This window comes from Zea mays, chromosome 5 (genome assembly GCF_902167145.1).
Source record: "Zea mays cultivar B73 chromosome 5, Zm-B73-REFERENCE-NAM-5.0, whole genome shotgun sequence".
NCBI lineage: Eukaryota > Viridiplantae > Streptophyta > Magnoliopsida > Poales > Poaceae > Zea > Zea mays.
The window spans coordinates 115,440,751-115,454,134 of record NC_050100.1 but is presented as its reverse complement, the minus strand read 5'-3'; the positions used below and the strand labels follow the sequence as shown (position 1 = coordinate 115,454,134).

General features: G+C 42.3%; 1 protein-coding gene across 8 annotated transcripts; it reads left to right on the top strand.

The window, feature by feature from the left end:
• Window positions 1-826: 826 nt before the first annotated feature.
• LOC100192937 (uncharacterized) lies at window positions 827-7,454 on the top strand. 8 transcript variants are annotated; one of them, XM_035967680.1, is made up of 11 exons: window positions 827-1,487; window positions 2,311-2,407; window positions 2,502-2,529; window positions 2,615-2,706; window positions 2,855-2,857; window positions 2,957-5,554; window positions 5,642-5,766; window positions 5,888-5,987; window positions 6,283-6,377; window positions 6,754-6,832; window positions 6,987-7,426. In XM_035967680.1, the coding sequence occupies exons 1-6, from the start codon at window positions 1,067-1,069 to the stop codon at window positions 3,195-3,197; spliced, it is 882 nt and encodes a 293-aa protein (XP_035823573.1). In that variant the 5' UTR covers window positions 827-1,066; the 3' UTR covers window positions 3,198-5,554; window positions 5,642-5,766; window positions 5,888-5,987; window positions 6,283-6,377; window positions 6,754-6,832; window positions 6,987-7,426. The 8 variants fall into 8 exon arrangements, with proteins under 8 accessions (XP_035823573.1, XP_035823574.1, XP_035823572.1 ...); XM_035967681.1 differs by lacking the exon at window positions 2,855-2,857 and adding an exon at window positions 6,069-6,181 and having other exon boundaries at window positions 833-1,487; window positions 5,398-5,554; window positions 5,647-5,766; window positions 6,987-7,440; XM_035967679.1 differs by lacking the exon at window positions 2,855-2,857 and adding an exon at window positions 6,077-6,181 and having other exon boundaries at window positions 833-1,487; window positions 5,398-5,554; window positions 7,086-7,440.
• Window positions 7,455-13,384: the final 5,930 nt, after the last annotated feature.

The window sequence follows — 13,384 nt, the reverse complement described above, 5'->3', positions numbered from 1 at the left end:
TATAAGACCTATAATCGATCAACAAGACATTTATTTATCCAATGGGAATGGAATGCAATATTTGACAAAGCAAGCATCACATTGCCTACAACAAAAAATATGACAGCACCGATAGACCACTACTAGAAATATGCTTATTTAAGACGCACATTTTAAGACAGATATTAGTGCATTTTATAGAAGCGTCTTTTATTATATGGCGATGAGTAAGCTAAGACGGTTTGTTGGAGATTCGTCTTTAATAAAGAAGTGTTTTGAGACAGTTACATCATAAGAAATGTCTTATATTGATTTAAGACAGATTGTTATTAAAAATTGTCTTAAATAAATATACCTTTTGAGTCATTAACATTGCAAGAACTGTCTTAGACTTTGGTTACTATATTAGACACTTCTGTATATGAAACCATCTCAAATAAAGATATTATTAGAGTCGTCTAGACTATAAGGACTGTCTTATATGTTAGTGAGTATACTAGACACTTCTAAATATGAAACCATCTTCGTAGGATTTTTCTGGTAAGAAGTATTGTGAAAAAATATAGTAAATAATGAATTTGGCTTAGTTTGATGATATATATATATATATATATATATATATATATATATATATATATATATATAATCTAAAACTTATCTCTGCAGCTTGACATAGATGGTAGAATAGACCCACATGTGACCCAATCATTAATGTGTCACGCAACAGATCTAAATCGCCATTTTGCTTCAATTTCTATCATTTACGTACCTAGAGATTTAAAAAGATATATCCATTCTATACTGGATATATCAGTACTTTACATTTACATTGTCAAACTTAAAAACTCGACCACTTCTCTCAACTCTAGATCTCACTGCTGCATCGTGGCCCTAGCGCCGCCGCTCGCTCGCCCTCATTGGGGCCCCAATCCCCTAGGCCTCCACTTCTCCGATTGGGGCGATTTCATGGCAAGCGGGCATAGATCCGACGGCCGCTCTGTCCTCTGCGCCTCCACTACCGCTCTCCTTGTTAGGCGCCGACGGCTAGGAGGAGGAGGAAGGGTCGGCCGGGCCACCGCTGGTGGCCATGGCATCCCAGTGTGCCCCGCCCTTGCCTCCTCGGCCACGCGCCACCGCGCCGTTCCTCCTCGGCCACGCACCGCCGCACGCCCGTCCTCCTCGGTGCGCCGCCCTCACCCCCTCGGTGCTCGCCGCCACGCGCCCGTGCTTCCTCGCCTCCACGCGCGTCCTGCTGAGACCACAGAGCGAAGAAGCCCCAGCCTCCTGTAGCTGGTCTCCCTCTGACCCTCTCCTCTGCGCTTCCCCTGCGTCGGCCCTGCTCGTAGCTTGGAGGCGGCGACATTCTCCGGCAATGGGGTGCAAGGCGTGCGACAAGCCCAAGCCCAACTACCGCAAGGGCCTGTGGTCGCTGGAGGAGGACCAGAAGCTCCGCGACTACATTCTCCTCCACGGCCACGGCTGCTGGAGCGCGCTCCCCATGAAAGCCGGTAAGACCGACAATTCGCCGCCGCATGCGTCTGCGTTTTCCTGTCGAGGTGGTTTGCGTGCATTTGAATTAGAAAACCAGAACCCCGAGCAGTGTCAATTGTTGTGTAATCTGAAAGAATTCCTCCCTTAAAATGATCATCAAGGAGGAGTGCTCCTACCTGGCACAGATGCTCTACGGTAGGGTCATCATGGATGTGGTCACCAAGAGCAGGCGTGCATCGCAGATTCACAGTACACAACTCTAAGGTATTAAAATATGATGCATCAACGTCGTTTAATTTAGCAAGCAAAAAATGTTCTTTCTTCCACTCATAACACAGGGAAATAGGGCATTTGATTTTTGTGTGTATATTAATTACAAATGATAAATCATGTAATGTGTTGGTATTTGCCCGAATGATGCCTATTCCCTTGGCACCATTAAGCCAGTTGGGAGATGCTTTGTGCATTTATGAATAAGACAAGAAAACATGATTACTTCTGGTGTTTTTAGGAATGCTAGTAACTAAAAAGCTAATGTTATCTACCGATTTGTGATTTTCGGACTTGAGTCTAAATGTAATTATGAAGTTTAACATAGCAAGACTGGAGACGTCGTTTGAGAGGGCCGATGAGAAACACAGCCAAATAACCTCCAACTAACCTTTGTGGTGAGTAGTTTGTTTTTGCTATGGATAAGCCCGTAAGCCATTTGCTATCATGCGAAAGCTCCTCAATTAATTATGTTTTATGCACATGATGTTATCTTTATTTTGATTGAAGTCCTATCAAGTGCTACCTGTTGAAGAATTGGATGTTGTCAACTAATGCACATTGTTTCAGGTACCAATGTCAAGATAGCTGCCATTCCTTCAAGCGTCGTGGTTCTGACTTCAGAGACCTTTGACTCAATTGTCCTTGATGAGTTTTATGCCCCATGGTTGGTTATCATGTTCAACTTATGTCCACCTAAATTATTTCCATCACGCTACTTTACTGAAATTGAACTGCATTGTTGACCCTTCTGTTTACAGGTGTGGTCACTGCAAGCATCTTGCTCCGGTTAGTAGAGTATTAGCTTGAAAATTTCCAAATTATTGCAGCGGTCTTCATTTTTTTTGTGGACTGAACATGTACTTGAATTTAGATTTATGAGAAGCTGGCTTCAGTTTTCAAGCAGGACGACAGTGTTGTGATTGCCAATCTTGATGCTGACAAGCACACTGACTTGGCTAAAAAGTATGCATTCTGACTTGTCTATTTCAGTGGTTGTTATGCACATTAGCTTTCAGCCTTTAGTTTAACACCACTGGATTTTCTTATATTGCGATTGTGATGAAAAAATTTCCTCTGGAATCACAGAAGTGATTCTCTCGTTGTTTGACAGACTGTAAGGACTTCTGCTTACTTTCTGATGCCAAAGATTTTTGGAAATTAGTGTTGAACTCATTTGATGCATTGGTGGGACAACCCTTGGCTGCAAATGCAGCACAATCAACTTGAGCTACCTTGGGTTGAGTATGACAGTTTTCCAAAGAATTGGTGTCAGTCATCAATTGTCTCTTGTGCTGATTTCTGGCGAGAAGTTCAACAATGTCCATGGGGAAGTCGTCTATCACATTTTGTTTCTCGTGCACCTTCTGCTTTCCTTTCTTATTCTTTGGTATATTCTTCTTGTGGAGGCCAGACACATTCTGGATCTTTTGTTTACCAAGAGAAACCTGTGGTAACGAGATGAGGGTACAATATTTGTATACAAGCAGACTAAATTCAGTACGGATTTCCTATTGCTTGCACCATTGTGTGTGTGTATATATATATAGTTTATAAAGAAGTAAATGTCATTTGGGATTCGCTAATTTGCTCATGACATCCCAAACTAGTCACACACAAATAACTAGTTCAGTTGGCATGCGTGCAAACTTGTGAACTCAAATGTCATAAAAAGTGTCAAAAAATCCTAGTGGTGTACACAACGGAAAGCATGGATGGTATGGGAGCAAAGTGGCATAGACACAAATGCATTAACATTAAAGGGATTAAAAATCCTATGCTGGACAAAGGTCCCCAATTCAAGTCAGCAAAAGTAGGTAAAACACGTAAATGAATGTAATAATCTAATTATAAATTTTCAGTAGAATTCTTTATGTTTAATCATACCTTTGCCAAATATCTTTGTACAGAGACTTCAGGTTCCTTTTGAGGCAAATCATCTGACCTGAGCATATCTCTCTTTATATTACTGTTCTCAATGTTCTCATCATGGACAACGGAAGTGGACAGTACCTTTCTCTTTAGCAAAATCGTTGATTTTTCATTTGAGAAGAACCTCTGTTTCAAGTTTCTAGATTCATTTTCACACAAGCCATCCATCTTCTGCATATTTTGCTCCAGTTTGTCATTCTGTGCATTTCCATTCCCATGCTTGGCACTGGTAGTAGATGGTACATCTGCCTGGCCCACATCCCCAACTGAGGGTAGAAAATCATGATGCATATCATTAGAAGCAACTATATCTGGGTAAGACCTTGAAATAGAAGAGGAATCAAGATTCTTGTGTTCTGAGTCTTTTTTCTTTGTTCTAACTTCCTTATTAGTGCTTTTCAGCCAGTTCATTAGAGAGGATCCATCTTCTAACTTGTCTACTCCTGTGTATTTTGCCTTGTTCTTGACAGCTCTTGACTGGATTTTGTCCACTTGCTGATTAGTAGTGTCATTACCTTTTCCAACCTCAAGGTGCATTTTTCTTTTACCACCCTCACAGAGATCAACACTGTTAGTATGGTCCACTTGAACGGCATCTCCAGAAACCCCTACCTGTTCAGAACCTATGAGTTCTGATAACAGCCTTGTCTTTTTTGGCTTTCTCTGACAAAATTTGAGATCTGAAATACCAGGCAGTTTAGTAGATTTATTCCTTTTCCTCTTACCATCAGATTCAACATTTCTTTTTGACGATGCTCGGCGTGGACCCATGTTGCAGACTTGTTTGCTTTTGTGCCCAGATACTGGTTTACATACATTAGGCTCATTGAGGTCATCATTAGCTATGTTATTCTCATCTTCATTTGGCGCCACACAAGGTTTTAGACTGTGTGGATTCTGTGTGCCATTTTCTTCAACATCATCAGGTAGATCGCTGACATTCTTCGAGACAGCATTCAAGATATTTGCTGACAAATCAATACTATTGGGAGAGGCCTGTAAAACTGAGAAAATATTGTCATATTAGCTTGTTGTATACAACAAAAAGTAATAATTAAGAATTCAACATGCTCAGCCATACCTTCTATAGATGGAACCCTCGTATCAACGAGTGCCTCTGGAACATTTTCTTCAGCTACTGGAACATTCATCGCAGTAATTGCTTTGTTGCCAGGAGAACTGCATTTTGAATTGCATTCTTGGGCAGTCTTTGAAAGGGTCAATCGATCATTCCCTTGAGATGATTGATGTGTGCAAGAAAACAGTCTTCTGGAATCAACACTATTAGGCAAAATCCAAACAATTGAAATAGAGCAGCCATCATTCATTCCATTCTGCTGCATAGAAACATTTTCCGATGTTGGCCTATGGCCTGAAACTTCCACACTATCAAGACATCTTGAGCAATCCCATCGATGATACTTCGACACCAAAACTGGGGACGAATCATGGTGCTCATCATATTGTGGCTGGTTATGGAAAATATGAGAGCAAAGTTTTGGATCCTTCTTCTGAAGCATAGCAACATAACCCCTGACAAAACTATCAACCGTCAATAAGACTTAAGATATATGCATAGACGAATCATCAAATGTTTGCTCTAGAAAAAAGAAAGAATCAATATCCAAAAGCATCTTTAATAATATACCTATGACAATTTATAATAACTATGTTTGTCCTTTCTTCCATGTTCACAGCATCTTTAATAATAATATACCTCTGCAGATATGGTGTTTCTAGTTTCCCTACATTGAAGTTCTTCCCTAAGGGAAACAAAGCCGGTGAAGATTATGATGGTGGCCGGGACTTGGATGACTTTGTCAAGTTCATTAATGAGAAGTGTGGCACCAGCCGGGATCCAAAGGGCCACCTGACTTCAGAGGTTGGTTATAAAGCCAAGCGAAATCGCTTTGGAATCAAGTTGATGAATTATGGATCTGATGCATTCTGTTCATTTGTTGCTGTGTAGGCTAGGCTTGTGCCAAGCTTGAATCCTCTTGTGAAGGAGTTTCTCAATGCTGTTGATGACAAGCGGAAGGAAGTCCTCTCTAAAATAGAAGAGGATGTTGCTAAGCTCAGCGGTTCTGCAGCCAAGTACTTTCTTCCACCTTCCCCTACACTATGTTTCCAAGCTACTCGATTGATTTAACATTCTTATTATGTAGGCAGTGCCATTGTCAAATTACAAGTACTAACTATTTTGCTTCTAAACCAGGCATGGAAATATATATGTGACAGCTGCAAAGAAGATCATGGACAAGGGCTCTGACTACACTAAGAAGGAGACTGAGAGGCTTCACCGCATGCTGGAGAAGGTGGGCATATAAGTTTCCATCCTCCATTCAATCTTTGAGCTATATTACTATTTAAGAAGCTAATTTCCATAAGTTTCTTAGTGGTGTAGCTAGTTCAGTAAAGATGAAAAGCGTCAAACTAGTTGTGGAATGGTGGTATTGTTTATAGTACATGTGTTTGGACTTTGGACACTGGGTTCCAATGACATTATGAGGTCAGAAATTGTGATCACCTGCTTGACAAATGCTAAGACTGTGAAGTGACTTGCATTTGCGGATTGCAAACCTATTCTTACTCAGAAATTCTTGTGTACAGATTCCAAGTTCACACAGCAGGAGTTGCTAGCTTGCAAGCCGATTCTTACTCCAAAATGGGTAGGCTTACGGGTTGTGAAGATTATGATGCTACTGGTAAGTTTGGTCTTACTCAGTTTTCACTTCAAAGTTTGACGTCGGCACTCTTGGGAGTTTGAGGAACTTCCTTCAGAATGTGAGAGATTTTTATGGGAATGCTCCGCTTGAGTACCATGCTTGCCATATGATAAAGATAACATTTCTTGTTCTGAGGCATATATGAAAACAATCAAACATATATTGGGCTGACCGAAATCCCATTGTTCCTAAGGAACGGAAATTGGTATTGATGCAATATATAAAGCATGTGCTTGCTGAACGTCTTTTCTATTCGTCATCACATTTCTTTTCTGCTTTCCTAATTTTCTCGAATGCTTCTTTGCAAATACACCATGGATTAGGATTACATGTGGGTTTCAATATTTTTTTGTAGGTAACGCCTAATCTTTATGGCAATTTGGTGGCTAACACGGCTGCAGGTATTGTTGGAGGGACGGGCATCATGCCTAGAGGTAGGGATTGCAGCTAATTCTTTATTATTTGTTGTTTTCCCCTATGAAAAAAATTGTTCTAGCAGCGTTTCATTTCTGTAATTTATTACAAAAAAATAATATTTTGGGCATGACTTATCTCCCTTTGTCCCTACATTGTTACATATTTGTAAAGACTTTGTGGCATATGGAACTTCTTGGAGCTTTTTGCTATGGTCTTCATCAAGTTTTATACCAATGACTTATCTCCCGCTACCCCGACCCGCTCATCAAGGCCATCGACACCATCAAGATCGATCTGGAGACCAACAAGATCATGGACTTCATCAAGTTTGACGTCGGCAACGTGGTCATGGTGACTGGCGGGAGGAACACCGGGCGTGTAGGAGTCATCAAGAACAGGGAGAAGCACAAGGGCATCTTTGAGACCATCCACATGCTGCTTGGAGCTTTTTGCTATGTCTAGTTTTCTCCTATTTGTTGTACAGGAAAACATAGAATAGAATTCAAATTTGGTGGTCGCAAAAGTGTGGAGACTTTAATTCATATAAAGTTAGGCTTAACATTAGTGCAAACAGTTGTATTTTAGTTTAGATTTAGAGTACACTTATGTATGTGTTGTTTGACAATGCTTATTTATGATATATTGAATGGTACTTATTTATATTATATTAATTATAATGTTGTTCAATATATGTGTATGTATATTTCTCTTTCAAATTATTATAACATGATATCTGAAAAAATGATTATAAATTGAAGAATGTACTGCCGTGTAAGTCATTTCGTTTAAATCTTAATAAGACGGTTACCAAAATGTCTAATATCAGTCTCCTAAATAAGACGGTTTCTAAAACGTCCATTATTAGTCACCTAAATAAGATGATTTTCCTATTATAATCGTCTATTATTGTAGGATACTCGAGACGGTTTGATAAATACTTTATGACTTTTAATGTTTGTATTCTCTACGATTCTTTAGAAGCAGTGTCTTAAAAAAACCTAATTCAAGACAGTTTATCAGACGAAATGACTTAAATAAATACCTTTTTCAGACGGTTTATCAGACAAAATGACTTAAACAAATACCTTTTTCAGACGGTTATAAATTAAAAACTGTCTTATATAATATCTTTTAAGACGGTTTATAACCATCTTAAATGTGGGACATCTTTTGCGACTCCATCAAAATTGGACACTTCATAAGCGTCTTAATAACTGAAAATTAACCGTCTCATATAGCATGATCTGTAGTAGTGGACACTATCCACTAGCCGTTCGAAAAACTTAACTTCCTTCTCGCTTCGCCACTACACCACCCTTTAGTCACATGACCATCATGCGCATCCTTCACACGATTATACAATAGCAACCTAAACATCGTGTTACACAATACATACATCTTTCCTCGTCGCGAGTATAACCATATTATAGCATATACCCGCACACCTCAATCAAATATCTTACGCCACCACTACCATAATACACCACGGCACACACACACATACATGTGCTAATTCAATCCTCAAATCCGTTGTATTTCCAGACTTACTCATCACATAAAACAAGCACGACACATTTGTTTACCAAAACGTGAATGCGACCTTGCCACTGCATATAACCAAAACATTCTATACCCACATATATTCAAACACCAATATACACCACATCGACCAAAACGTAATTAGACAAACTACAAATCGCACACATCAACAACCTCTTGCTCTCTAACCGCAAATGCGATCCTACCAACGTGTATAGCCGAAACATTTTACATACATCCACATATATACATGCACTGCCTGACATCAACCAAAGCATATGTATTGTAAACTATAAATCAATCAACCAGAACGAGTCGGGACTAGACGCATGGGCTGTCCACATGGCTCGGCATTTCGTCGAACAGTCAAGGCGCGAAGCGCGACATCGACGGCTAGCTGCGATTAGACACACACAACAATTCAACATTTTTCCGAGCACAAAATTATAATACCAGCAAGGGCAGCGGGGTGTTTCTCACCGAGGACTTACGGCGTCGCGGATGGGGCTGCGTAAAATAGCAAACACCCGGCGGGCATCACGGCGTGTTGTTCACTGCTTCACAAAACAGCGAATCGGCAATGCGCGGAGGCGTCGGGGCTGCTCCACATTTTGTCGAGCACTCAGCAAGCACCAATGGGCAATGCGCAGCAGCACGCAAGCAGGGAGGAAGCTGAGTCACGAGCCATGGCGAGGGAGATGCAGGGAGGTGCTCCACGACGGCGCGAGCTCATACCAGAGAAATGCCATGCACGCTAGGAGCAGAGGGGCCCGCGACCAAAAGGGAGAGCAGGGGAGGGGCGCTGCGCTGAGGAGGACACAAGGATTGGTGGCCATGGAATAAGAAGGGGGCGCTGGGGAGGGCGTGCAGGGAGGGGAGGTTGGCCTGCTGGGGAGGTTCGCAGGGGCGCGCGCGCCAGGAAGAGGACAGGGAGCGCCGGCCATGGAGAGGCTTCTAGCGACCTGCAGGGAGGGAGCGCCATGGGGAAGCTCGAGCTTGAGCCATGGAGAAGGGGAGGAAGAAGGGGACTCGGCTGGAGCAGGCCTGCGCGAGGGAGAAGGAGCAGGGAGGGCGCTCGGCCATGGAGGGAAGCTCGGCTGCTTGAGCTACGCGGCACCATGGGAGGTGCTGCACTGGTGTGCGTGAGGAGCAGGAAGGAGGATGGCGTGGGGAGAAGAAGCCAGGGAGAAAGAAAGTGGCGACTAGGGGGGGGGTAGGTGAAAGATTGCCAAGTGCAAGGGGAGAGGGATTCATATTTATAGAGGAGGCACTAGGGTTAGGGTTTCAATTGGGCCAAATGGGCTGGGTTGGGCTTGGCACAAAACACGTAATCGGGCTACGCTAAATATTTTCTGGAATAAAAATGCTCCTGCGGAAATTCGTCTCAACAGAGAACAGAGCGAAATACAGTTCGGACGAACGAACGATTGAGCGATTAACTCGGCCGAGAGTCTGATTTGAATTCGCTCGGAAATAACTCCTCGCGCATGATTCGAAAATAAATCGTCTTGAGATTTGATCGGCTTTGGATTTTTAGTCGGAGAAGGCGAATCGTGACATTTTAAAATCACGGCCGGAGTGGGTTTTCAATTCGGTTCAGACATAAGATATTTGGTCGAGTCGGATAAAATTGATTAGAGGACAACATATTGAGTATTCCGTTTGAGAGTACGGACTCAGATTAAAATAGTCGGACATCGATCGAGGTTCGAGGAATTAGACTCGGGCTCAGATCAAATAACAGTCATCGAGAGTTTGATTAAATGAGCTTCAGATGAGATTTATAATTCGAGAAAGATTTTCGAGTTGGTATTCGTGCCAAGAAATAAAAGTTTTAACAGGCTCCAAATTTGGCCTTCTAGAGATCAAGTAAAATCAGAAATCGGTGAAAGCTTCACATGTAACTTGATAAATGGAGATACACGTGATCGAAAAAAATAGAAAATTTCACTGAGCGTCCGAGATTAGGACAAATCTCCCGACATAACATGAAACCGACACCTGGGGTGTCACAGCCCTTCCTCCCTTAAAAGAATCTCGTCCCGAGATTCGAATGAGGATCTTCAAGGGTGGAGAAGCATGTAACTCCCAGGCTGGAGATAGATGTAAATTCATGAGATGGGATCTGACAAGATACTGAAGATAGATTTGGGTAGAATGTCGCGACATGTTGAGAGAAAATGCAGCAATCACTCTGAGAGAATGTTCACAAAAGGTAGCACATCAGTATAGTCTCGTAATGGATCACGACTATTAACGGTGATACCAGCGCGTGCCGAGTAGCTCAACCATGTGTGCGCGCCCACAAGAGGCCCTCGGTTTCGTCGCGGCACCATCAGTCGTTAGTCATAATACCATTACCAAACGCAACCAATGAGAAATCCACATAGCACAGATGGATGGAGCCCACGAGAGTATGGCTCAGAAAATAAGAATGTGACCGGAGTTGAAGCAGAGATTGTTGGCAAAAGAGCATCACATGAGAAATCTTCAACTCTATGAACTTGTCATGATCACCACAAGGATTATCAAATCAAACATTGAGACGATATTTGATATGAGGATGAACCAACCATGAGATCAAGATTGGCAGCTTGCTGAGACATGAGAGAACTAAAGTCAATAGCAAAATCCATTAATCCACATGGATACGCCATTTAAAGATAAGGTTGACAAAACCGACGTCATGATGCCTAGAGGAAGAGCCTCGAAAAGACTAGAAATGAGAGATTAGATTGATCGACACCCGGTACTTGAGAATCGGTTGGAGCAGATTACAAGACGACATGGTAGATCTTGATGAATGATCTAGAGACTCAACGGATATGGTCACAACATGATTCACCAGGAAAAATGATTACCAAACTCGGACGAAGGAGAGGTAGGAAAACAAGATCTGCTAGGATGAGCAGTAGAAATGCTATGAAGATTCGAGTCAGGATCTATGGAAAGAAACATGGCCTTGATAGGGTTTACGCAACTAGACACCAACAACAATTTTTTTTGACACAACAAGTGCACAAGGAGACTTGGGTTGGTCTAGCGGTCAAGTGATGGGGGTTTACAAGTTGTGCATGTGCAACTTCAAGGGTAAAACACTCAAGGGTTAGAAAATACCAACACAAGCAAGAATTTTTTTTAGGGTTCACTTGCTAACTCAAGGTTGTTTGGAGAAGGGGGGGTCTTTTTATGGGCAAAACCGGCAACAATTATTATTGGCAAAAAGGGTGGCACAATTACACTACCACCTAGATAGCAAGACAAGAGAAACACATAACACAACCTAGCAAGACTTAGTAATTAGGCAAGAGATAAGGCATTTCTTATATTTCATAACATAGCAATACGTCACATTATTCACAAGTTCTTATCATTGGAATAAAGGTGAGAGAAGCATGTTAATGCACAAGAGACAATTATGCGACAATCATGATGCATGCTTATTCTAGTCGTCTTTTCAGACCTAACTAAATTTTCGGGTGCTTGCTATAGCATCCTAATAGTAGTAGTAGCCTGTATGGCCTAAATAACTAGCCACCTATCTACCCATCTATTTCCTAAGGCTTCACGTCCTATGTCTATCCTTATCGTCCTGACATCTATCCAACATTGGTTTCTAAGCATGTTTTACTTTAGAAAAAGTTGGTAATCATGACTTATTGACTTCTCTGTGATGGTATTCGCTCCGATACCAGCTATGGTGGAACCGCCCGAATCATTCTAGCTTAAGTACCCAAGTCGCGCCCTTAAAGACAGCAACACACTTAAACCGGAATAACCCGCCAGTCCGTCGGATCTAGTCCGATAAAGCCACTTATCCAGGATCGAATACCACTAGCTCACTCGAAGGTGAGACACAGAGAAATACAATAAAGCATAATACCACAAATTTAAGAAGTACCAATAGTGATTACATTATCTTAGTTTCAGAAATAATAACCAAAAATTTTAATGCAGCGAAAATAACTAACGGAGAAAACCGAGTAACATGGCGAAGCCTGGCCACGCTACTCCTCCTGGTCCTCTCCTGCGGAAGCAGTAACCCTCTCGACCATCTATCCCGGTGGCAGGGATGAAGGCCAAGTCACACCATCAACCATAACAAGGAGGTACCATCAAAAATTATGCCACAAGCAAGGCTGAGTATACTAATACTCAGCTAGACTTACCCGGTGTGAGGAGTCTACTCCTCTACCTCTAGACATGCAGCTGTTTGGCTGAGGGGTTTGGTTTGCCAAAAGCACTAGCTGAGTCTAAAATCAAGTTTTAGCTTTTCAAGTTTTAGTATGATCCTTTTAAATTAGATGAGTTCCTAGCTATTCATACAAGGTATCAAACATTTTATCAATCAACATCTTTTGCCAGTCACCTCATTTCCACTTATTACTCAATGTAGCAGCATGGATCAAGCAGTCTCATTAGCTGCGAGAAGCAGATGATTCGAATCGAGTTTTTAAACCTTGCAAGGTAAACCTAAACACACGACGTGGCGAGGCACTCCGTCCCCACACACATCAACCGTCCCCATCGATTCCCCGTCAACAGAGAGGGGCTCACCGCCTTGGCTTACAATGCATCACTGACCCCGACTGCCGTCGTGCAGTGACCGCACTTGTACCCACCATAATCGTAATGGGAGACCACATCTCAGTTTGTGTGAGGAGGGCAATCTGCTGCCAGGTTCACTCAGGTACTAGGCTTACCGATTTACTATATTTCTCGGTATATGTTTAGTACGTTCAAATGCTTGACACACGGTGTGGGGGACAGATATCCCCCGGGTCCACTAAAAGAGTAAAAGACCTCACGAAAGGCCCAAGGGCCTAATAAATCGTAAGGTCATTCTTTCGTGGGCCTGGGGAGGGACAATCAGCAAAGCAGATCGACATGAGGCCGGATTGATGCCAGCCCGGACGGCCCACAACGTCGAGCGAGTGATCACAACAGAGATCCGACTTTCCCGCGCTGGAGCCCCCATGCAACGGAGCCATGCGGGGATAGGTCGGCAGAACTACAGGGAGATAAACTCA

Excerpts from the sequence above, each read along its gene's own strand:
- LOC100192937 (NM_001366972.1), top strand. The coding sequence starts at position 1,067 with ATGGCATCCCAGTGTGCCCCGCCCTTGCCTCCTCGGCCACGCGCCACC. Across the intron at positions 1,488-2,310 it reads CGCGCTCCCCATGAAAGCCG|GTACCAATGTCAAGATAGCT; the intron begins GTAAGACCGACA and ends ACATTGTTTCAG. Across the intron at positions 2,530-2,614 it reads ACTGCAAGCATCTTGCTCCG|ATTTATGAGAAGCTGGCTTC; the intron begins GTTAGTAGAGTA and ends ACTTGAATTTAG.